The 26,765-nt window shown below is 33.2% G+C and overlaps 1 protein-coding gene across 1 annotated transcript in view; it reads left to right on the plus strand.

Annotated features, from left to right (window-relative positions):
* The window catches only part of LOC143227570 (uncharacterized), a 434,192-nt gene that overhangs the window by 393,297 nt on the left and 14,130 nt on the right, over nucleotides 1-26,765 (plus strand). The window contains exon 6 of the mRNA XM_076458998.1: nucleotides 16,962-17,133. Within this exon, the coding sequence (XP_076315113.1) occupies nucleotides 16,962-17,133 (172 nt within the window). The remainder of the gene's footprint in view (nucleotides 1-16,961; nucleotides 17,134-26,765) is intronic.

A 26,765-nucleotide genomic window follows, 5' to 3' on the forward strand; every position in this document is an offset into this window, starting at 1 on the left:
CTGAAACAGAGCAGTGATGGTAACTCTGAATGAAGAAATAGAAATCAGCCACAAAAAGGGACATTTTGTAACTTAAAACATCAAAAATAATATTTTCTTCACTGTTCAAATTTTTCCATGCATAAGGTTGGTTGTATAAGAAACGTACTGTTCTTAATGATTGTCATGACACATCTAGTCTAACTACATCTCTATTCAGCTCAGGTTGTGTAGCTTTCACCTTAACTGAAACATCCAGTCTGACTACATTTCTTTCTCCTTAATTACAACACCCAGTCTGACTACATTTCTTTCTCCTTAATTACAACACCCAGTCTGACTACATTTCTTTTTCCTTAACTACAACATCCAGTCTGACTACATTTCTTTCTCCTTAATTACAACACCCAGTCTGACTACATTTCTTTTTCCTTAACTACAACATCCAGTCTGACTACATTTCTTTTTCCTTAACTACAACACCCAGTCTGACTACATTTCTTTCTCCTTAATTACAACACCCAGTCTGACTACATTTCTTTCTCCTTAATTACAACACCCAGTCTGATTACATTTCTTTCTCCTTAACTACAACACCCAGCCTGACTACATTTCTTTCTCTTTAACTACAACGCCCAGTCTGACTACATTTCTTTCTCCTTAACTACGACACCCAGTCTGACTACATTTTTTTCTCCTTAATTACAACACCCAGTCTGATTACATTTTTCTCTTTAACTACAACACCCAGCCTGACTACATTTCTTTCTCTTTAACTACAACACCCAGTCTGACTACATTTCTTTCTCCTTAATTACAACAGCCAGTCTGATTACATTTCTTTCTCTTTAACTACAACACCCAGTCTGACTACATTTCTTTCTCCTTAACTACGACACCCAGTCTGACTACATTTCTTTCTTCTTAACTACAACACCCAGTCTGACTATATTTCTTTCTCCTTAACTACAATACCCAGTCTGATTACATTTCTTTCTCCTTAACTACAATACCCAGTCTGACTACATTTCTTTCTCCTTAACTACAATACGTAGTCTGATTACATTTATTTCTTCTTGAATACAACAAAACTGCACATTCAGTTACATTTATATAATAGTTCTTTGCATAACAAGTATGTTACATTTATGAAATAGAAGACATACTTCCAATTTTAATTATGTATACATATATATAGTTATATATATAGGTTCACTGTTTACACTGCTGTGTATTTGTAATATACAAAATGTTTATTATTAAAGTGTGATAGAGTTTATATCATTGTTTGCTTACACTGTTTGTATCATTAGTGTTAAACAAAACAGTTATTGTATATATAATGCTTCTATTCATGAGTAAACCACCAGTTTATATTGCATGATGATTTGGAGTTTAGTATTCCAGTAGTTACACTGATATTTATTTCTATACTCAGTGTGGAACTTTCTCCACAATCATGTTTAAACTACAGTGAATTTTGGTAAAACTTGTTATAATTTGTTACAAAACTTTTTGTTTTAAAAACTGATGATATCAAACAAAGAGGACTTGTAACTTTTAGCCTAAAGATGTGAAGGAGTTTATTTAGATATTATTAAGATAATTTTGATGTTAGTATTTGATTAAAACTTTGTAATATTTTTGCAGGATTCAACAACTATCTAATCCTTAACATGTTTTTCTGTAGTTTAACTACAGGCTTTAAAGTTATAAAGGTGAAGTTGTGATGTAACCATGGATGTATTAAAGATGAAAGTTGAACCATTTTCTGAAACAGAGCAGGCTGATTTGTTGAATATCAAATTGATAAAAAATGAAGATGAAGCTTATACATTATATAATAATAGTAAGTATATATATTTAGAAGTTAAATGTTTAATGTTCTCTTCAACACAAGTAGTGTGAACGTTATCTGTTTAACAGTCTGCATGAATTTTCCCTCACTGATTATTAGATATTTTTTATAATAAATAGTAATTTAATTTCCACTGCCAGGTATGTATACCAGTAAAATTAGGTTTATGCTTTCCAACTTATTTTGGTCTTTTTATACAAGTAACCTAAAACCAGTGACAGTGGTGTGATTATAATGAATCTCATTTCATTTTTCTGCTTGTTTCTCCAATACAGAAATCATGGCAGTTGTTGCATTGTATTTTATAAATAATGTTGGTGTGGTGTTTGTCAGTGTAGTTTTTACATAGTATGGACTTCAATTTTGTACATGGTTTTTGAATAAACTTGGTGTTTACTGAAATGTTGTATTTTGTTATAAGTTTTTCCAAATGTTGGTTATTTTTTGCTGATGTCGGGAACATATGGTATACAGCAGTTTAAGGTTACATTTTTATTTCAAGTGGGTTTTTCTTCTCAAGAAGTCTCTCCCTCTGATCCTTATGGAAACTAAACGACCAATTAACAGTTGGTTTGTTCTAGAAACATTTGTTATAAAGTTTTCCCTCTAACTTGACTGCCACCTATTGGGAATATATGATGTGCAGTAGTGTAAGGTTTTATAGTTTTTTTTTTAATCTTAGGATTTATTATTGTTTATTTGTTGTTGATTGTATTATTTATTTTATCTGGTGAGCATAGTTTTGTGTTCATTTGGTTTCTTAACGTGTCGAGTTTTTGTTTCGTGTGCCGAGTCGCAGGGAAGCTTTTTTCAAGCAACAATGTCTTTTCTGTATTTTTTGAACTTGAGAAAGCTTATAATGCTACGTGGAAGTATGACATCTGAGACATCCATTCATAGGGGATGCATGGTCATTTGCAAATTTTTATCAAGCATTTTGTTAATAGACCAGTGATTCCAAGTATATGTGGGTCAACACTTGTTTGTTCTTTCCAACAGGAACTTGGAGTCCCTCAGAGCTGTGTTTTCAGTTTCACACTTTTCCTTATAAAGATTAATGCCATCAGCGGACAGCTCCCTCCTATATTTGCACACAGTCTCTGTGTCAATGACTTCCACATCTTATGTCAGTCATTGAGCATAAAGTTTATTGAATGGCAGCTACAGACTGCCCTCAGTTGTTTACTGAAGTGGACCACAGAAAATGGTTTTACTTTTCTCACTCTAAAACTGTTTGCATGCACTTCTGCTGCCAAAGGGGTATTGACCCCAATCCCGAGCACTGTCTTGGAGAAGTTGTGCTTCCTGTGGTCCATGAGGCAAAGTTCTTTGGGCTTATCTTTGAGTGTAAGCTGATCTTTATTCCACACATCAAGTAGCTATATGTTAAGTTTACAACAGTACTGAATATCTTCCATGTCCTCTCTTTATCGTCTTGGGGAGCTACTAAATAACCTCGGCCTTGAAGATATTGGATCCTGTTCACCATCAGGGGTTTTGGTTCTTCACATGGGCATTCTGCAGTTCTCCAATCCAGAATTTGAACACTGAGTCACATCTGCCATTTACAACTGTCTTTACTATATACTTCAGAACTTTGATCCTTACCACAACATCCCAACTGGGGTTGTGTTTTCCTTCCTCAGTGCCTCTCAATGTGGATTTCTGTATGTAGTGAGGGGACCTCCCAAGGACGGTTCTGTTCTTTCAGTTTACCTCTTGTGGGATCTAAACATCCATCCACATGTTTGCAGTGCATGGTGAGCCGTGAAGAGGAGGAGAGAATCCTGGTGGTTGAGGGGTCCAACCCTAACACACCACTTTGGCCTTGAATTCCTGTAGAAGGGCGGCCCTTATGTCAGTCGGCTGGTCCACTTGGGCTAGGGTCATCCAAGTACCAGTGTTGAATGTTTTCAACAGGTGTTGTGGACATTGTACCTGATGCTGGTGTTTGGGTATAGTACTCATGAAACCCTGGCATTACTGCAGTGTCCTTGTTTGACATTGTAGTGTGTCCCCTTGTAATGCTTCATGGTGGGTGGGGTCATTGGGCACCGAAATATTTTTTTTTTCATTATGGATCCTCCAAATAAAAATTTAAAAATAGTGAAAAAACAGTCCGTAGGTAAACAACCATGTCCTGAAGTTTCTGAGCAGCAATCTTTATCATCTTTTCCACCTGTTGTACCTCATTTTCTTATCCTACATTCTCTTTCAGACAAACCTTTAGGGCAAATGTCTCCCTTTTCATTCAGAAGGGGCTAGAGGGGCTTGCTGGCTCTCCAAAGTCAGTAAAGGAGCTTTGATCTGGTGATATATTGGTGGAAATATCCACATCTCAACACAGTGAACTCCTTTTGCATTCAAAGGCAATTGGGGATATATCTATTGAGGTTACACCTCATGCTACTTTGAACTCATCATGAGGAGTTATTGTTAAGAAGGATTTGAAGAACATCCCTGAGTCGGAGATTCTTGTTGGTTTCTCCAGCCAAGAAGTTTCTGCACTTCTCCAACTTATTTTGTGGAGGCAAATCTCCACTCACAAAGATGGAATTATGATGCCGACCAATGTCCTTGTTCTGACATTTACATTACCATGTCTACCTGCCATCATCAAGGCAAGTTATCATAATTGCAGGGTACGGCCATACATTGCAAATCCTCTTAGATGTTTTCAGTGTTAGAGGTTTGGTCACCAAGACATCATGTCGTGGTTTCTTGATGTGCTTGTTGCAGTGGCAAGGACCATGATACCTTTGAGTGTGAAACGGACCCTCATTGCATCAATTGTGATGGCTCTCACCCGTCCTACTTTTGTTCTATCCCTAAACGATTGGAAGAAAAGAGATGCAGCATTTAAAACAATTCATAACATTACTTACCATGAGGCTTGAACGTTGCTGTGTGCCACTTCATCTCAAATGTATGATGCTGCACTTCATTCCACTACTACAGTGGGACTGCAGATGGAACTCTCTGTACCTCCAAAAGAATCATTCTCAAAACAAATGAAAAGTCTTTTGACCTGCATGGTTAAAAAAGTTGATGAATCAACTTTAGCACCCATCTCTCTCCCTTACATACATTCCAACAAATCTCAAGATCCACTTCCTTTGGTTCTGGGTACAGGCATTTCCTCGGTACATCTTCTTCTCCCACTTCAAGATGCAACACATCACCATGTTTCCCACAATATCCTTGTCTGGTGTGGAATCCTGCCTCCCACATGGCATGGAAGGCTCAAAAATGGGACTGAGAAAAATTTTTTAAAGGTATCCCACACTTTTGCACAGCATTTTTTTCCAGCAGGCCCGTGCACATGCTCAGTGAGTAAGACGTCAAAGCCAGAAGGAATTTTGGATTAAGTTCACAACCAGCATATCGTCTACCACCAGTCCCAAAGTCATTTGGGACAAGATTCGAAAGGTTAGTGGGTAATATAATTCTGCTACCTCTCGATTTTGCTCTCTGATGGCCAGGAAGTAGCTGATACCCAGAGCATCAGCTTACTCTGGATGAAAGCTTTCGCCGGGTATCTAGCACTTTTGCTTCTTCCTCCACTTTCTTAGCCATCAAGACTCGGGCAGAGCTGTCACCTCTTTCCTTTTGACTTGATTGTCTCTATGACTATAATTGTCTCTTTACACTTATGGAACTCAAATTGGTCCTTCATTGGTCTGGCAGTACATCTGTTGGACCTGATGATATACACTATGAGATGCTGCATTATCTATCTCCTGCTTCTCTTGATATTCTTCTGATTGTTTTTAACCAGATCTGGCAGGAGAATGTTTCTTCCTGATGCCTGGTACCAGGCTATTGTCCTACCTTTCTCTAAGCCTGGGTAAGATCCCAAGATTCCTTCAAACTGCTGTCCAATTGCTTTGATGAGCTGTCTCTGTAAGACCTTAGAGAGAATGGTTAATGCTTGTCTTGTTTGGTTCTATGAATCAAACAACTTCCTCTCCCCCACCCATTGTGGGTTCTGATGACAGCACTCCACTGTGGACCACCTGATTTGACTTGAAATGTCAATCAGAAAAGCCTTTCTCAAAGGACAACATCTTGTATCAATATTATTTGACATTGTGAAGGCTTATGATACAACATGGAGGTATGGCATTTTGTGAGACCTCCATATATATGGGTTACATGGCCATTTGCCCATTTTATTAAAATGTTTTAATGGACAGGAGATTCCAAGTTCATGTGAGTTTGACACTTACATGAGTCTCTCAGGGGTATGTTTAGAGTGTCACACTTTTCACTATAAAGATTAATGTCATCACTGAACAACTCCCTCTTACTGTTGCAAATGGGCTCTATGTCAACAACTTTCACATTTTATGTCAGTCGTCAAACATGAGGTATATTGAGGGGCAGCTACAGACTACTCTCACTCATTTACTGAAGTGAACCACACCAAATGGCTTTAACTTCTCTCTCTCTGAAACCATTTGCATGCATTTTTGCTGCCAACGGGGTATTCACCCTGATCTTGAACTCTGATTTGGTGAAGTTGTGCTGCCTGTGGTCTATGAGACAAAGTTCTTGGGGCTTATTTTTGACCATAAGCTGACCTTTATACCACATATGAAGCAGCTACATGTCAAATGTACAAGAGCACTGAACATCCTGTGTGTTCTCTCTTCCACCACTTGGGGAGTGGATGGATGTTCTATTCTAAAGATGTATTGTGCTCTTAATCGATTGAAACTCGACTATGAATCACTGGTCTATGGCTCTGCCAGGACCTTGGCATTAAAGATGCTGGACCCCATTCATCATCAAGGACTTTGGTTTTGCACTGGGGCTATCTGCCCCTTCCCCAGTTCAGAGCTTATACATAGAGTCTTGTGAACCTTCTTTGCACCTTTGAAACTTCATTCCTTATCAATGCATCCCATCTCGGGTTATGCTTTCCTTCCTCGGTGGGCCATACTTTTTCAGAACAGACAATCTGCCATTACTCCTTTTAGCCTTCATATCCAGGTGCAGCTGGGTGAATTGGGTCTGTCCTTGGATAACGTTGCTGTATCCCTGGTTAGCCCATCCAACCATGGCTTTTTACAATTCCCAAATGTGACCTATCTTTAAGCCATCTGAGAAAAGCAGACAATCCTGATTGGAAACACTATCTGTTATTTGTGAACTTCTTTTGAACCATCTTTCCATTCCTATTTATACAGATGGTTCCAAATCAGGTAACTGTGTAGGCTCTGCCATGGTTTGTTGTGGTTTGGTGGTTGCACGCAGAATCCCTCTACAGCTTCTGTGTTCACTGGTGAAATGTGTGCCATTTCTCTTACCCTGGATCACATAGAAGCTAAGCAGAACACAAACTACACTATTTATACTTTCTTACCTAGTTCTTTTCTGGTCCTGGAATCACTTGACATTAGTTCACACCCTGTTCTCGCCGATATTCCAAACTGACTGGCCCATTTCTCTGTAACATATACTTCTATCCAGTTTTCCTGGATACTGGGTCATGTTAGTATTCGCAGGAATGAGCTCACCAACACCGCAGCTAAATCTGTCTGCTCTGGCACTGTCACTGCTGTGCTTGTTCTGTACACAGACTATAGTCCTGTATTCAAGGATTCACCAATGTGAAAACAAGCTTTCCCAAATAAAACCCTATATTGAACTTTGGTCATAAGGATGGGAAAGAGGAAGTTTTTCTAACTAGTCTACACATTGGTCACAGTTTTTTAACTCGTTTTTTTTTTATCTGGTACTGATGCATCAATGTGTTGTCTGTGTAACACTTAGGTTACAATAAGCCACATTTTACTGTCTTGCTGTTGTTATGACTCAATGATGGCACCATTTTAAACATGTTCTGTCCCAGGGTTTATCTATAATGTTAGACAGTGTTATTGGTGATGGTGACACTGTCCACCTTGGAAATGTTTTTAGTTTTTTAAAGTCCATTAATCTTTTTAATGCTGTTTAAGTTTTTAATTTATACATTAGGCCTTTTTAATGTGATTCCCTTTTAAGAATCAAAGTCCATCTAATTCAATTTGAAATTAGAAAATGGCCATAACATCAAATAACTCGAAACCAGGACTGTAAAGGCTAACTTCAGGTGACTAACGCTGCTGTTTGAACTACCCGTTAATCATCCTGGAGAGCTATAATTAAAATTTTGCTTCAAGTCTTAAATTTTTTATAACTTTTTGAAAATGGCCATAATGTCACATAACTTGGAACCAGGACTGGAAAGGCCAACTTCAGGTGACTGATGGTGGTTTTTGTATTTAGGTGTTAGTCTTCCTGGTGAGCTATGATAATTTCAATTATGCTATAGAATTTGTATTACTGTAGTTTTTCTTTTACTGCTGTAGACTAGATGTAAACATTGGTTTTATGCTATTTATGTTTTTTAAACTTTATTTTGTTTTATCTTAATTTCTTTTTATGGATTTTACTAAATTTAGTTTAATTTTTTACTAGATGTTTGGTGCAGATAGCCTGGCTGCTTTGTGCCATAAAACACCAACCAACCAACCTTCCTCAGTGGGCCATACTTTTTCAAAATAGATTGCCTACCATTTTTTCATTTGGCCTTTGTATCCAGGTGCAGTTGGATGATTTGGGCCTGTCCTTGGATAACATTGCTGTATACACTGGTCAGCTCATCCAGCCATGATTTATTACTGTCTCCAAATGTGACTGATTGGAAATACTGCCTTATATTTGTTTAACATCATTTGAACCATCCTTCCATTCCTAATTATACATATAATTTGAAATCAGGTGACTCTGTGGGCTTTGCCATGGTTTGTTGTAGTTTGGTGGTTGCACACAGAATCACCTTGACAGTTTTGGTATTTACTGCTTAATTCTTTGCCATTTCTCTTGCCCTGGATTACATAGAAGCTATGCAGTACACAAACTGCACTATTTATACTGACTCAGTTTTCCACTGGTCCTTGAATCACTTAACATTAGTTCTCACCCTGTTCCCGTTCACCAGGCCACATCGGTATATGCAGGAAAGAGCTTGTTGACAACGCAGCTAAGTCTGTCTGTTTTGGTATTGTCACAACTGTGGCTGTACCATCATACATGGACTATGGTCCTGTATTCAGTGCTTGGCTCTGTGACAGTTAGCAGCTGACTTTAAATGAGTAACATGATAATAAGCTTTTCCAGATCAAACCTTCTGTTGCTCTTTGGCCATCTTGCTTCTTTAAGAATAGGAAGAAGGAAGTTGTCCTGCATAGGCTAAACACTGGCCACAGTTTTTAACTCACCGTTTTCTTTTATCTGGGACTGATGCACCAGTGTGTAGTCTGTGTGACAGTCAAATCACAATAGTCCACATTTTGCTGTCATGCCATTGTTACAACTGTGAGCAGTGACACCATTTTAAACATATATTTACCGTGAGTTCACCCTTGATGTTGGACACTGTTATTGGCAATGGTAACAGTCCACTTCAGTTGTGTTTTTACATTTTTAACTCTATTTAAGTTTTTAATTCAAAAATTGCACTGTTTTGCTTTAACATGATTCCATTTTGCATAATTTAATAATTTTACTTTTATTTTTACTTTTTTACACTGGTTGTTTGGCAAAAATAGCCTAGTTGCTCTGCACCAATAAATGCCAACCAACCAACCACTTTCATTTGATGATGTATCACGTATTGGGTGTTTTTATCTGGGTGGTAGTTTGTCTTTATTATCTAGACCGGGTTTACTTGATGGAGTGATCCTTTTATTCCCTTGCTTTTGGTGGCTTTTAAGTTGGTGGTGTACCCCTCATATTGATGCATTCACAAACTCTTTCAATCATCAGGTATCCTTGTTGTGATCTCTTATTTCTCATCCTTACGTTTTTGGTATGGCTGCCTTCACCCAAGTTTGATCAAACCAGTTTCCTTTTTTAATCCTTCGATCTGATTACTTCTTCAGGTAGTTTACTTTGTTCATACAACTCAATGCATGATTCTTCTGATTGCTCCTTATGGGCCCTGCTGGACCATCATTTCTTGCTTGCTCATGTTATGGTTGTTTTCCTTCCCTCTCCCCTTATTCACCAATTTCCTTCATGACCACAGTGGCCAGTTCTGCCTCCTGTACTTCATGCTTATATTTTCTGATCTAATTGGCAGGGAGCTGGAGTCTCTTGTGTCGAGTGCCAATTTCTTTGGTTTATTCAATTCATTCTTTATGACCACAGGGTATTTCTTTCCCCTGTCCTTACCCATTTGTTCCATCTTTTAACCAGATACATTGACCTCCTCTGCATCCACTTATTGCAGTTCAAGATGTTATTGTCATACAATATACCACTCTACTTGCCTTCTGCTTTCTGTGGGTCATTCCATTCCTACTGTCAGTCAACCTTGTCAGCTCATAAGGGTAACTCCTCCTTTTACCTTCCTGCTCTTTCTCTTTTTACCTTTGTATTTATCTGAATAGAATTCTGTGCATGGTGCATATTTTTTTTTATTATATTGCCTGCATAGCTTTTTTCAAGGGTTCCCAGGGCTGTTTATTCCCAGGCTACTTCTTTCTCTCAGGATCTTTCTCCCTTTACCCTTCTCAGTTGGATTCATTGTTTCTTCTTGTTGGCTTGTTCCTCTTATTCCCTTCCCATCTTCCATTCTTCTGTTTTTACCTCACATACAATTCACCTTTTCCCTTATCTCCTATCTCAGTCAGTCTTTGGAGGAGATTCTCTGGTCAAGCATGTTGACCACCAAGCTAACAGTTGTCTCTTATTGTATCAATCACAACACAGTTTCTGCATCCTTTGGGTATCAGCTCCTGCTTGTTCCTATACTTCAGACTTCAGTGTGATTATGACACTGGGTAAGTTTTTATTTATGCTTTCTCTTCTTACATGCTTCAAACTGATCTTTTGGGATGTACTCTGTGGTGAGTGGTGCCTGTCCAGGTATTCTATAACAACAAAATCTACACTGTATATCATACTGACAGCTGACTCTCGTCAGTGGCAACTGAAGTCAATCTCCTTGCTAATATGTTCGATATCCTCAAGTTCAACAGGATGTGCCTCACACTTTACAAATAAAACCACTTATCCATCATCTCTTTAGTACTCTATCCATATTAAATAACCCAGAACTCTATATTTCAAAGAAATTTCTGTTGTCAAATTCATCTTTTATGAGATAGATTTTGATATTTGATGGTTTCATTTTCATCATACTCACATTTATATAACTCATGTTTCTAATATAATGAACCTCTAAGAGATTCCTTTTTTTGAATGTGCTGGTTTTTCCCACAGGGTGAAGACTCAGATTTAGTATTTTATGGATGTACAAAGAGATGTAACATTTACTGTTGCTGATTCTTTAAAGGCTAAAACCATTTTATTTCATCTGGCCTCTAGTAAGCACCATGGCCCAGTATTTTAAATTAATACTGTTTTAAGTTGATCAATCAAAATATGATTTCTTGTCATGAATATATTCAATTAACATTTTAGTCTCATTTGTCACTGGTTTTTATTATTTTAAGTGCCTGAGTATCTATAATATTACTGTTTATAGTCATATATGTTTAAGTGCAATGTTAAATAATGGGCTGGTTTTTAAAATGTTGACATTAGAAGGAAGGACACTTTCTGGCAGCACCTGTCCCTAACTCTTTGTTTCTTTTAATTCCTTGTATGCACTATGGTTAGAGAAACATTTGATTAATTGAACATGATGATTGATTGATTACCAGATATCACTAATTATCTATCTCAAGATATGTTGTAAGTTTGAGACTTTTGGCTCCATTCATTGTGTTCTTAAGGAAGACACTGTACTCTAATTATTTAAATTTATAATTGGTAGCAATAAAAGTTAAAACAGTGTTAAGAATGTATCATATGCATTGGCCCACTGATTGGTTGCTTTCCTGTTGCCTCTGATACTGGTTAGAAACATTATCATGTGATAATTCAAAACAGAAATCTACAGAAAAGTCACCCATACTGGATTATACATTCCTTGGGACTCAGCACATGAAACAAAACAAGTACTCAACATATTAAGAAACCAAATAACCACAGCCACAAAACTATGTTTACCTGATAAAATTAACGATAAAATCAACAGAATAAAACAACACTTCATCAACAAATTTCCTCAAAAAAAGAAGGAAAACATTATATGCACACAACTAAACCAACAACAAACAACAATAAATCCCAAGATACAACAAACAACAGAACCTTATACTGCTGCAACTAATATGTTCCCAACATCAGCTGAAAAATAACCAACATTTGGAAAAAAAATTTAACAAAACACAACATTCAAGTAAACATCAAATTTATTCAAAAACCAGGTACAAGTCCATACTATGTAAAAACTACACTGACAAACACAGCACCAACATAATTTATAAAATACAATGCAACAACTATATTGGAGAAACAAGCAGAAAAATTGAAACTAGATTCAAAGAACACAAAAATCATCTTCACACGTTTTTGAACACAACAATCAAATAAATACAACATAACCATAGAAAACACCCAGATATTAAGTAGGGAAATAAATATAAACAAATGCAAAATCAAAGAAGCTCTACTTATACAGCAACTAAAACCAAAATTAAACCAATATAAAGGAGCACCTTTATACCTATACTAATTAATAACCTAACATTTAACTGCAACGCCCCCTGCAGTTCGGTACCATTTATACTCTCGTCCCTAAGACTTGTCCATCAACGGGCACATTTAAACACTGTCTTTCTTAACCTGAAGATGATGTAGGAAGGTTAAACATTGTTCTCTCCTTATCCGTAAAAGTGTTAATACCTACACCAGTCGTTCTGAGATACATTACCTTGAAGTGCTGGGTTCTTCACTTTGACAGGTCCAATCATGGCTTCCTGTTGTCCCTCATACTACCTAGAAACATTACCATGAAGTGCTGGGTTCTTCACTTTGACAGGTCCAATCATGGCTTCCTGTTGTCCCTCATACTACTTAGAAACATTACCATGAAGTGCTGGGTTCTTTACTTTGACAGGTCCAATCATGGCTTCCTGTTGTCCCTCATACTACCTAGAAACATTACCATGAAGTGTTGGGTTCTTCACTTTGACAGGTCCAATCATGGTTTCCTGTTGTCCCTCATACTACCTAGAATCATTACCATGAAGTGCTGGGTTCTTCACTTTGACAGGTCCAATCATGGCTTCCTGTTCTCCCTCATACTACCTAGAAACATTACCATGGAGTGCTGGGTTCTTCACTTTGACAGGTCCAATCATGGTTTCCTGTTGTCCCTCATACTACCTAGAATCATTACCATGAAGTGTTGGGTTCTCCATTTTGACAGATCTAATAGTGGTTTCCTGATGTATGTATCCTTCTCCTAGGGTCCTTGTACATATTATATTTTGCATATTTTTGATAATAGTTTTCTTGTGAATGTCAGGATACCTATATATCACAAAGTAAATTGTACACCAGATCTGTTGATCTAAACACATTGTGTTGTATTTCAGTATAATGTAGTGAAGCATGATTTATCTTCAGTGTTATTATAGACAAATAAACACTATTTATACTTCTACCAACAGGGGGAGCTGATTTATTACAACAAAGATCTTTACAAACTATTTTAAAGTTTGGTATAGTGAAAGAGGAACAACAAGAGAACTGTAATGAAGGAAAACCTGAGGTAATTTTTGTTTAAAACTTTTATAGTTTTTATTAACAACTCTTATAAAACTGAAGAGATGTCTTTCTGGACTGTATGTAACTAAAACAGATTGTTGAAGTGTTTTAAATCATCAGACACATTATAATATTAATGTTTCTATCAAACAGTTGCTACACTGTTCTTATTGTAGTATAAATAATATTATAATATTAATGTTTCTATCAAACAGTTGCTACACTGTTCTTATTCTAGCATGAATAATATTATAATATTAATGTTTCTATCAAACAGTTGCTACACTGTTCTTATTGTAGTATGAATAATATTATAATATTAATGTTTCTATCAAACAGTTGCTACACTGTTCTTATTGTAGTATGAATAATATTATAATATTAATGTTTCTATCAAACAGTTGCTACACTGTTCTTATTGTTGCATGAATAATATTATAATATTAATGTTTCTATCAAACAGTTGCTACACTGTTCTTATTGTAGTATAAATAATATTATAATATTAATGTTTCTATCAAACAGTTGCTACACTGTTCTTATTGTAGTATGAATAATATTATAGTATTAATGTTTCTATCAAACAGTTGCTACACTGTTCTTATTGTAGTATGAATAATATTATAGCATTAATGTTTCTATCAAACAGTTGCTACACTGTTCTTATTCTAGCATGAATAATATTATAATATTAATGTTTCTATCAAACAGTTGCTACACTGTTCTTATTGTAGCATAAATAATATTATAATATTAATGTTTCTATGAAACAGTTGCTACACTGTTCTTATTGTAGTATGAATAATATTATAATATTAATGTTTCTATGAAACAGTTGCTACACTGTTCTTATTGTAGTATAAATAATATTATAATATTAATGTTTCTATCAAACAGTTGCTACACTGTTCTTATTGTAGTATGAATAATATTATAATATTAATGTTTCTATCAAACAGTTGCTACACTGTTCTTATTGTAGTATAAATAATATTATAATATTAATGTTTCTATCAAACAGTTGCTACACTGTTCTTATTGTAGTATAAATAATATTATAATATTAATGTTTCTATCAAACAGTTGCTGCACTGTTCTTATTGTAATATGAATAATATTATAATATTAATGTTTCTATCAAACAGTTGCTACACTGTTCTTATTGTAATATGAATAATATTATAATATTAATGTTTCTATCAAACAGTTGCTACACTGTCCTTATTGTATTTTGAATAATATAATAATATTAATGTTTCTATCAAACAGTTGCTACACTGTTTTTATTGTAGTATAAATAATATTATAATATTAATGTTTCTATCAAACAGTTGCTACACTGTTCTTATTGTAGTATGAATAATATTATAATATTAATGTTTCTATCAAACAGTTGCTACACTGTTCTTATTGTAGTATGAATAATATTATAATATTAATGTTTCTATCAAACAGTTGCTACACTGTTCTTATTGTAGCATGAATAATATTATAATATTAATGTTTCTATCAAACAGTTGCTACACTGTTCTTATTGTAGCATAAATAATATTATAATATTAATGTTTCTATGAAACAGTTGCTACACTGTTTTTATTGTAGTATAAATAATATTATAATATTAATGTTTCTATCAAACAGTTGCTACACTGTTCTTATTGTAGTATGAATAATATTATAATATTAATGTTTCTATGAAACAGTTGCTACACTGTTCTTATTGTAGTATAAATAATATTATAATATTAATGTTTCTATCAAACAGTTGCTACACTGTTCTTATTGTAGTATGAATAATATTATAATATTAATGTTTCTATCAAACAGTTGCTACACTGTTCTTATTGTAGTATAAATAATATTATAATATTAATGTTTCTATCAAACAGTTGCTACACTGTTCTTATTGTAGTATAAATAATATTATAATATTAATGTTTCTATCAAACAGTTGCTACACTGTTCTTATTGTAATATGAATAATATTATAATATTAATGTTTCTATCAAACAGTTGCTACACTGTTCTTATTGTAATATGAATAATATTATAATATTAATGTTTCTATCAAACAGTTGCTACACTGTCCTTATTGTATTTTGAATAATATAATAATATTAATGTTTCTATCAAACAGTTGCTACACTGTTTTTATTGTAGTATAAATAATATTATAATATTAATGTTTCTATCAAACAGTTGCTACACTGTTCTTATTGTAGTATAAATAATATTATAATATTAATGTTTCTATCAAACAGTTGCTACACTGTTCTTATTGTAGTATAAATAATATAATATTAATGTTTCTATCAAACAGTTGCTACACTGTTCTTATTGTACTATAAATAATATTATAATATTAATGTTTCTATCAAACAGTTGCTACACTGTTCTTATTGTAGTATAAATAATATTATAATATTAATGTTTCTATCAAACAGTTGCTACACTGTTCTTATTCTAGCATGAATAATATTATAATATTAATGTTTCTATCAAACAGTTGCTACACTGTTCTTTTTGTAATATAAATAATATTATAATATTAATGTTTCTATCAAACAGTTGCTACACTGTTCTTATTGTAGTATAAATGATAGATTTTTTGTTCTACTTTTTCTATCATAATAGTATTAGTGTTAACTGTCTATAGGTTGTACATCTAATTTTTTATATTTACTGCAATATCTGGAGTCAGGTCCATAGTATCATTTCTTGACATAAAAGTATAAATCAGGATATAGAAAATGGAAGATATTTTACATAAAAATAACATCTCTTTATTTACAGTATTATATTATTATTAAACCAAGTATGGTTTTTGTGTAATTATTTAGATGACAAAAATGTCAGGTCACTAGATCTTCTATTTTAATTATTGTCATGACTTGTATATTAATGTAGAACTACGTTTGACAGAAATCAAACTGCTGTTCTCTCTATTTTTTACATCTTTAGGTTTGAACTTATTGAGTAAAGATTAAAATAGTTTAGTTTTGCTTTATTTCAATCTATTATTTTATAGTAAATAAATATATTATTTAAAACAGGTACAATATTTCATTCACTACATTCAGTCTAAAGTGTACTTGTAATAAAATAATACTTATAACTAATGAAGTAAACACAAAATGTAAGTTAGATGTAGTCTTTTTTATTTGTTACACATAACTCACTTTAAGATGTTAGATTGATATCATGATATTTTAAAGTATATGTAACAGATATGAAACTTCTTTTGTCTACATTTTATCTCCTTTGTCTTTGGACTTATTGAAAAAGATTAAAATAGTTTAGTTTTGTTTGTTACACATAACTAATTTTTAAATATTAGATTTATGTCATGATATTTTTAATTAATCAACTGGAGATTATATTATGTGTTTACTTTAGTGATACCACTGGTTGCTGTTTATATTGACCTGTTGAATGTGTTGTTTTATTTTAGGATATCTTTGTCACAGTTAAAACAGAACAGCCTCATGACCTACCAAAAGATGAGGTCATTTCAAAATTTAGTGTCAACAGTGATGATGATTTGGATAATTCAGAATATGGTGTTATTAGTGTGAAAACTGAATTACAACAATGTACTGAATCTAGGTTGGAAAGTACATCTGGTAAGTACATATGTCTCCTACAAACTGTAAATTCATTGTAACTTAAAACACTACGTTAGATACTTGGTAGTTTGTTAAAAGTTACTGAACTATGTACACAGTATTAATATGTGGTGTATTAGATCTGTGTTTATTGTGTTGTTTATACCTGTACTTGGTAACTATTGTGTGTAATGTTATAAGTGATAAAATAACATTTAAATATGTGGAAGTTTGTGTATATATAAGAATAGACTGTTAAAATTTATCCAGAAATTACTTTTGTAGCCATCAATGTTCCCATAGTTTAATTTAGACTTAGCCTAATGTAAATGATTCTCTCAAACATGAAATGTTACCTGCATTTTATGTTCTCACTATAGATTAAAATGTAGAGGAAAGTATTTCTAAATTATTAAATATGAAATTTATATCATAATTTTTATATATTTAATGTTTTTAATATAATTTTGAATTATATAATGTCAAAACTTTTGAAAATAGATATAAATTATGATCAAGAGGAAATAGATGGAGAGACCAGTCCTTCTTACTATGAAATGAGAAAGAAACTTTCAAACTAAAGAATTTTTATTATCTTTTTAGTGCTTTATGTAAAGATTTTGTTGGTATTTTAACAGAAGGTATATTGTGAGGATTAATTTAGTGTATTACAGTATTGAGGAAAAACAAGATGTTAACAAACACATCATTTATTATAAACATGGTTTCTCCAGTAGTAGCATCATCAGATACAGACTGAAATATTGTGCAGTAGGGTCGATACAAATGTTTAAACAAAGAACTGGAAATGATCTTTTGAACTTTTTCTGAACTTGTTTTTAGACATCAGTTTATTTATAAAATTTTGCAGTCTGTCCTGTGTTTCACAGGTATGTATATTTTGCAGTCTGTCCTGTGTTTCACAGGTATGTAAATTTTGTAATTTTTTTTTCCTGGATGAAATTGGTATTAGTTTGAATGAGGTGAGATATAAAGGTTGAATCTATTTTCCTCAGTGTCCAGCTTCCAGAGTTTTCTTTAATTCTCATTTGTCTGAAACATCCTGTTTGACCTGTGTATGTAGTGTTGCAGTCTTGTCCTGTTAATCAGGAAGCACTATTGTTGTATGAAGGTTTCCAGTATAGTTCATCTTTAACTGTTTCTTGTTGTTGGTGTTCGGTACAATATGTGAATATAGTAGTTTTAAATTTATGGCTTTGAATTTTTAAACAACAATGTGTTAATTAATTTTGTTGTATAACCATTGTTAACAACACTTTGTTTATAGTATTTAATTCAATTTTATAATCTTCAGATGACAAGGGTATGGTAATAAGCCAGTGTAACAAACAATGGAACATGGCAAGTTTATGAGATACTAGATGTCTTGAAGAAGCAAGCATGATGGTGTCACTATAAGTCAGTTTTCTGAGGATCTTGAAGGAATGTATGCTGTTATTTAATATTTTAATCCAGAAAATTAATGTTTCCATGTCAACAAATTCCAAAATAAATTTGTTTTGTGAATTTATAAAAGTTACATAATTATTGATGTTTGAATTATGTCCAGAGAGAAATCACATCAAGATATCTGTATCAACATTCAACGTTTTATATTATTTTCATTACTAAACAATTTCCTCTCTAAATTATTCATGAAGACTTCTGCAAGCAGAGGAGAGAAGTGGAAAATATTTAGCTAGACTGTCATTCTGTTTCTATATTTAGTCATTAAATTTGGAGTGGATTGGATCTTGGCAAGTTGTTGTTTCTAGTTCCTGGGCTTGAACAGGGTTTACCTTTTATATCCTTACTGTTTGTTTACATTCACTAACAGATGTAATGGTGCATAGACTATGAATACCAAAAGAAACAGTTTTTATGTTATTGGATATCTTTGGATTTTTTACTTTCTCTACAGACTCCAGAGAGTTTTTATTCCAAACTTAGGTTTAAAAACATATTTTTGGAGGTACTTTGGCCTTTATATGCTATTTTATTAGTAGCAGCATCAGTGTAGGAAACAAGAGGTCTGATAGGGATATTTGTTGCATGTAGTTTAGGATATCCATTCCATTGTTCCAAGTGAGAATTCATGATGCTTAACAACTGTACTTGGTGTTTGTTAAGCAGGTATTGTTATTCAATAAAGATTTAACATTGATAAAGGTTTTGGTTGGGTCTATATTTAGAAGTATAAAACTGTATAATTTTGAAAGTTGTTGGTTTTATTGTGATAATTTTGTTTTTCAAATACATGCCTTAATCCATTTTTGTGATTATTAAACTGTCAATTTAAATTTTATTTTTATGGACATTATCTCCTTGTACTCTTTCCATTTTCAGCACAGCCAATCAAAGATGTTTGATTTCAGAGCACCTATTCTTTGTTAGAGTCAGATTCAACATTAAGAGATACCTCAATATGAACTGCAAGATTTTCAAAATCTTACACTTAACTTGGTTTGGTGCAGTAGTTTAAAACCTAACTAAGTAGGTTAAACTCAGTTTTTATTAACTTGGAGTTTGAAAGGCTTACAAACTTAAAATGGAAGTTTAAATCAGAAACTTTTTTTTCTGTACCATCATATTGTCTGCAGCTGAAGTTATCTACTCTAACCCTTTCTGTTGAATCTGATCTTATACTTCCATTTTATGTTTTCATTACTGTTTTACTTCAGGTTGACAATACTATACCATCATATTGTCTACAGCTGAAGTTATCTACTCTAACCCTTTCTGTTGAATCTGATCTTATACTTCCATTTTATGTTTTCATTACTGTTTTACTCAGGTTGACAATACTATACCATCATATTGTCTACAGCTGAAGTTATCTACTCTAACCCTTTCTGTTGAATCTGATCTTTTACTTCCATTTTATGTTTTCATCACTGTTTTACTCCAGGTTGACAATACTATACCATCATATTGTCTACAGCTGAAGTTATCTACTCTAACCCTTTCTGTTGAATCTGATCTTATACTTCCATTTTATGTTTTCATTACTGTTTTACTCCAGGTTGACAATACTATACCATCATATTGTCTACAGCTGAAGTTATCTACTCTAACCCTTTCTGTTGAATCTGATCTTTTACTTCCATTTTATGTTTTCACTACTGTTTTACTTCAGGTTGACAATACTATACCATCATATTGTCTACAGCGGAAGTTATGTACTCTAACCCTTTCTGTTGAATCTGATCTTATACTTCCATTTTATGTTTTCATTACTGTTTTACTCCAGGTTGACAATACTATACCATCATATTGTCTACAGCTGAAGTTATCTACTCTAACCCTTTCTGTTGAATCTGATCTTATACTTCCATTTTATGTTTTCATTACTGTTTTACTTCAGGTTGACAATACTATACCATCATATTGTCTACAGCTGAAGTTATCTACTCTAACCCTTTCTGTTGAATCTGATCTTATACTTCCATTTTATGTTTTCATTACTGTTTTACTCCAGGTTGACAATACTATACCATCATATTGTCTACAGCTGAAGTTATCTACTCTAACCCTTTCTGTTGAATCTGATCTTATACTTCCATTTTATGTTTTCATTACTGTTTTACTCAGGTTGACAATACTATACCATCATATTGTCTACAGCTGAAGTTATCTACTCTAACCCTTTCTGTTGAATCTGATCTTATACTTCCATTTTATGTTTTCATTACTGTTTTACTTCAGGTTGACAATACTATACCATCATATTGTCTACAGCTGAAGTTATCTACTCTAACCCTTTCTGTTGAATCTGATCTTATACTTCCATTTTATGTTTTCATTACTGTTTATATCAGGTTGAGAATACTATACCATCATATTGTCTACAGCTGAAGTTATCTACTCTAACCCTTTCTGTTGAATCTGATCTTATACTTCCATTTTATGTTTTCATTACTGTTTTACTTCAGGTTGACAATACTATACCATCATATTGTCTACAGCTGAAGTTATCTACTCTAACCCTTTCTGTTGAATCTGATCTTATACTTCCATTTTATGTTTTCATTACTGTTTTACTCCAGGTTGACAATACTATACCATCATATTGTCTACAGCTGAAGTTATCTACTCTAACCCTTTCTGTTGAATCTGATCTTATACTTCCATTTTATGTTTTCATTACTGTTTTACTTCAGGTTGACAATACTATACCATCATATTGTCTACAGCTGAAGTTATCTACTCTAACCCTTTCTGTTGAATCTGATCTTATACTTCCATTTTATGTTTTCATTACTGTTTTACTCCAGGTTGACAATACTATACCATCATATTGTCTACAGCTGAAGTTATCTACTCTAACCCTTTCTGTTGAATCTGATCTTATACTTCCATTTTATGTTTTCATTACTGTTTTACTTCAGGTTGACAATACTATACCATCATATTGTCTACAGCTGAAGTTATCTACTCTAACCCTTTCTGTTGAATCTGATCTTATACTTCCATTTTATGTTTTCATTACTGTTTTACTCCAGGTTGACAATACTATACCATCATATTGTCTACAGCTGAAGTTATCTACTCTAACCCTTTCTGTTGAATCTGATCTTATACTTCCATTTTATGTTTTCATTACTGTTTTACTTCAGGTTGACAATACTATACCATCATATTGTCTACAGCTGAAGTTATCTACTCTAACCCTTTCTGTTGAATCTGATCTTATACTTCCATTTTATGTTTTCATCACTGTTTTACTCCAGGTTGACAATACTATACCATCATATTGTCTACAGCTGAAGTTATCTACTCTAACCCTTTCTGTTGAATCTGATCTTATACTTCCATTTTATGTTTTCATTACTGTTTTACTCCAGGTTGACAATACTATACCATCATATTGTCTACAGCTGAAGTTATCTACTCTAACCCTTTCTGTTGAATCTGATCTTATACTTCCATTTTATGTTTTCATCACTGTTTTACTCCAGGTTGACAATACTATACCATCATATTGTCTACAGCTGAAGTTATCTACTCTCACCCTTTCTGTTGAATCTGATCTTATACTTCCATTTTATGTTTTCATCACTGTTTTACTCCAGGTTGACAATACTATACCATCATATTGTCTACAGCTGAAGTTATCTACTCTCACCCTTTCTGTTGAATCTGATCTTATACTTCCATTTTATGTTTTCATTACTGTTTTACTCCAGGTTGACAATACTATACCATCATATTGTCTACAGCTGAAGTTATCTACTCTAACCCTTTCTGTTGAATCTGATCTTATACTTCCATTTTATGTTTTCATTACTGTTTTACTCCAGGTTGACAATACTATACCATCATATTGTCTACAGCTGAAGTTATCTACTCTAACCCTTTCTGTTGAATCTGATCTTATACTTCCATTTTATGTTTTCATTACTGTTTTACTCCAGGTTGACAATACTATACCATCATATTGTCTACAGCTGAAGTTATCTACTCTAACCCTTTCTGTTGAATCTGATCTTATACTTCCATTTTATGTTTTCATTACTGTTTTACTCCAGGTTGACAATACTATACCATCATATTGTCTACAGCTGAAGTTATCTACTCTAACCCTTTCTGTTGAATCTGATCTTATACTTCCATTTTATGTTTTCATTACTGTTTTACTCAGGTTGACAATACTATACCATCATATTGTCTACAGCTGAAGTTATCTACTCTAACCCTTTCTGTTGAATCTGATCTTATACTTCCATTTTATGTTTTCATTACTGTTTTACTCCAGGTTGACAATACTATACCATCATATTGTCTACAGCTGAAGTTATCTACTCTAACCCTTTCTGTTGAATCTGATCTTATACTTCCATTTTATGTTTTATCATTTTCTGTTGACTGTTTTACTTCCAGGTTGACAATACTATACCATCATATTGTCTACAGCTGAAGTTATCTACTCTAACCCTTTCTGTTGAATCTGATCTTATACTTCCATTTTATGTTTTCATTACTGTTTTACTCCAGGTTGACAATACTATACCATCATATTGTCTACAGCTGAAGTTATCTACTCTAACCCTTTCTGTTGAATCTGATCTTATACTTCCATTTTATGTTTTCATTACTGTTTTACTCCAGGTTGACAATACTATACCATCATATTGTCTACAGCTGAAGTTATCTACTCTCACCCTTTCTGTTGAATCTGATCTTATACTTCCATTTTATGTTTTCATTACTGTTTTACTCCAGGTTGACAATACTATACCATCATATTGTCTACAGCTGAAGTTATCTACTCTAACCCTTTCTGTTGAATCTGATCTTATACTTCCATTTTATGTTTTCATTACTGTTTTACTCCAGGTTGACAATACTATACCATCATATTGTCTACAGCTGAAGTTATCTACTCTAACCCTTTCTGTTGAATCTGATCTTATACTTCCATTTTATGTTTTCATTACTGTTTTACTCCAGGTTGACAATACTATACCATCATATTGTCTACAGCTGAAGTTATCTACTCTAACCCTTTCTGTTGAATCTGATCTTATACTTCCATTTTATGTTTTCATTACTGTTTTACTCCAGGTTGACAATACTATACCATCATATTGTCTACAGCTGAAGTTATCTACTCTAACCCTTTCTGTTGAATCTGATCTTATACTTCCATTTTATGTTTTCATTACTGTTTTACTCCAGGTTGACAATACTATACCATCATATTGTCTACAGCTGAAGTTATCTACTCTAACCCTTTCTGTTGAATCTGATCTTATACTTCCATTTTATGTTTTCATTACTGTTTTACTCCAGGTTGACAATACTATACCATCATATTGTCTACAGCTGAAAGTTATCTACTCTAACCCTTTCTGTTGAATCTGATCTTGTACTTCCATTTTATGTTTTCATTACTGTTTTACTCCAGGTTGACAATACTATACCATCATATTGTCTACAGCTGAAGTTATCTACTCTAACCCTTTCTGTTGAATCTGATCTTGTACTTCCATTTTATGTTTTCATTACTGTTTTACTCCAGGTTGACAATACTATACCATCATATTGTCTACAGCTGAAGTTATCTACTCTAACCCTTTCTGTTGAATCTGATCTTATACTTCCATTTTATGTTTTCATTACTGTTTTACTCAGGTTGACAATACTATACCATCATATTGTCTACAGCTGAAGTTATCTACTCTAACCCTTTCTGTTGAATCTGATCTTATACTTCCATTTTATGTTTTCATTACTGTTTTACTTCAGGTTGACAATACTATACCATCATATTGTCTACAGCTGAAGTTATCTACTCTAACCCTTTCTGTTGAATCTGATCTTATACTTCCATTTTATGTTTTCATTACTGTTTTACTCCAGGTTGACAATACTATACCATCATATTGTCTACAGCTGAAGTTATCTACTCTAACCCTTTCTGTTGAATCTGATCTTATACTTCCATTTTATGTTTTCATTACTGTTTTACTTCCAGGTTGACAATACTATACCATCATATTGTCTACAGCTGAAGTTATCTACTCTAACCCTTTCTGTTGAATCTGATCTTATACTTCCATTTTATGTTTTCATTACTGTTTTACTTCAGGTTGACAATACTATACCATCATATTGTCTACAGCTGAAGTTATCTACTCTAACCCTTTCTGTTGAATCTGATCTTATACTTCCATTTTATGTTTTCATTACTGTTTTACTCCAGGTTGACAATACTATACCATCATATTGTCTACAGCTGAAGTTATCTACTCTAACCCTTTCTGTTGAATCTGATCTTATACTTCCATTTTATGTTTTCATTACTGTTTTACTCCAGGTTGACAATACTATACCATCATATTGTCTACAGCTGAAGTTATCTACTCTAACCCTTTCTGTTGAATCTGATCTTATACTTCCATTTTATGTTTTCATTACTGTTTTACTCCAGGTTGACAATACTATACCATCATATTGTCTACAGCTGAAGTTATCTACTCTAACCCTTTCTGTTGAATCTGATCTTATACTTCCATTTTATGTTTTCATTACTGTTTTACTCAGGTTGACAATACTATACCATCATATTGTCTACAGCTGAAGTTATCTACTCTAACCCTTTCTGTTGAATCTGATCTTATACTTCCATTTTATGTTTTCATTACTGTTTTACTTCAGGTTGACAATACTATACCATCATATTGTCTACAGCTGAAGTTATCTACTCTAACCCTTTCTGTTGAATCTGATCTTATACTTCCATTTTATGTTTTCATTACTGTTTTACTTCAGGTTGACAATACTATACCATCATATTGTCTACAGCTGAAGTTATCTACTCTAACCCTTTCTGTTGAATCTGATCTTATACTTTCATTTTATGTTTTCATTACTGTTTTACTTCAGGTTGACAATACTATACCATCATATTGTCTACAGCTGAAGTTATCTACTCTAACCCTTTCTGTTGAATCTGATCTTATACTTCCATTTTATGTTTTCATTACTGTTTTACTCCAGGTTGACAATACTATACCATCATATTGTCTACAGCTGAAGTTATCTACTCTAACCCTTTCTGTTGAATCTGATCTTATACTTCCATTTTATGTTTTCATTACTGTTTTACTTCAGGTTGACAATACTATACCATCATATTGTCTACAGCTGAAGTTATCTACTCTAACCCTTTCTGTTGAATCTGATCTTATACTTCCATTTTATGTTTTCATTACTGTTTTACTCCAGGTTGACAATACTATACCATCATATTGTCTACAGCTGAAGTTATCTACTCTAACCCTTTTTGTTGAATCTGATCTTATACTTCCATTTTATGTTTTCATTACTGTTTTACTCCAGGTTGACAATACTATACCATCATATTGTCTACAGCTGAAGTTATCTACTCTAACCCTTTCTGTTGAATCTGATCTTATACTTCCATTTTATGTTTTCATTACTGTTTTACTCCAGGTTGACAATACTATACCATCATATTGTCTACAGCTGAAGTTATCTACTCTAACCCTTTCTGTTGAATCTGATCTTATACTTCCATTTTATGTTTTCATTACTGTTTTACTCCAGGTTGACAATACTATACCATCATATTGTCTACAGCTGAAGTTATCTACTCTAACCCTTTCTGTTGAATCTCATCTTATACTTCCATTTTATGTTTTCATTACTGTTTTACTTCAGGTTGACAATACTATACCATCATATTGTTTACAGCTGAAATTATCTACTCTAACCCTTTCTGTTGAATCTGATCTTATACTTTCATTTTATATTTTCATTACTGTTTTACTTCAGGTTGACAATACTATACCATCATATTGTCTGCAGCTGAAGTTATCTACTCTAACCCTTTCTGTTGAATGTCATCTTATTCTTTCATTTTATGTTTTCATTACTGTTTTACTTCAGGTTGACAATACTATACAATCATATTGTCTACAGCTGAAGTTATCTACTCTAACCCTTTCTGTTGAATCTGATCTTATACTTTCATTTTATGTTTTCATTACTGTTTTACTTCAGGTTGACAATACTATACCATCATATTGTCTGCAGCTGAAGTTATCTACTCTAACCCTTTCTGTTGAATCTGATCTTATACTTTCATTTTATGTTTTCATTACTGTTTTACTCAGGTTGACAAT

This window comes from Tachypleus tridentatus, chromosome 9 (genome assembly GCF_004210375.1).
Source record: "Tachypleus tridentatus isolate NWPU-2018 chromosome 9, ASM421037v1, whole genome shotgun sequence".
Lineage (NCBI taxonomy): Eukaryota > Metazoa > Arthropoda > Merostomata > Xiphosura > Limulidae > Tachypleus > Tachypleus tridentatus.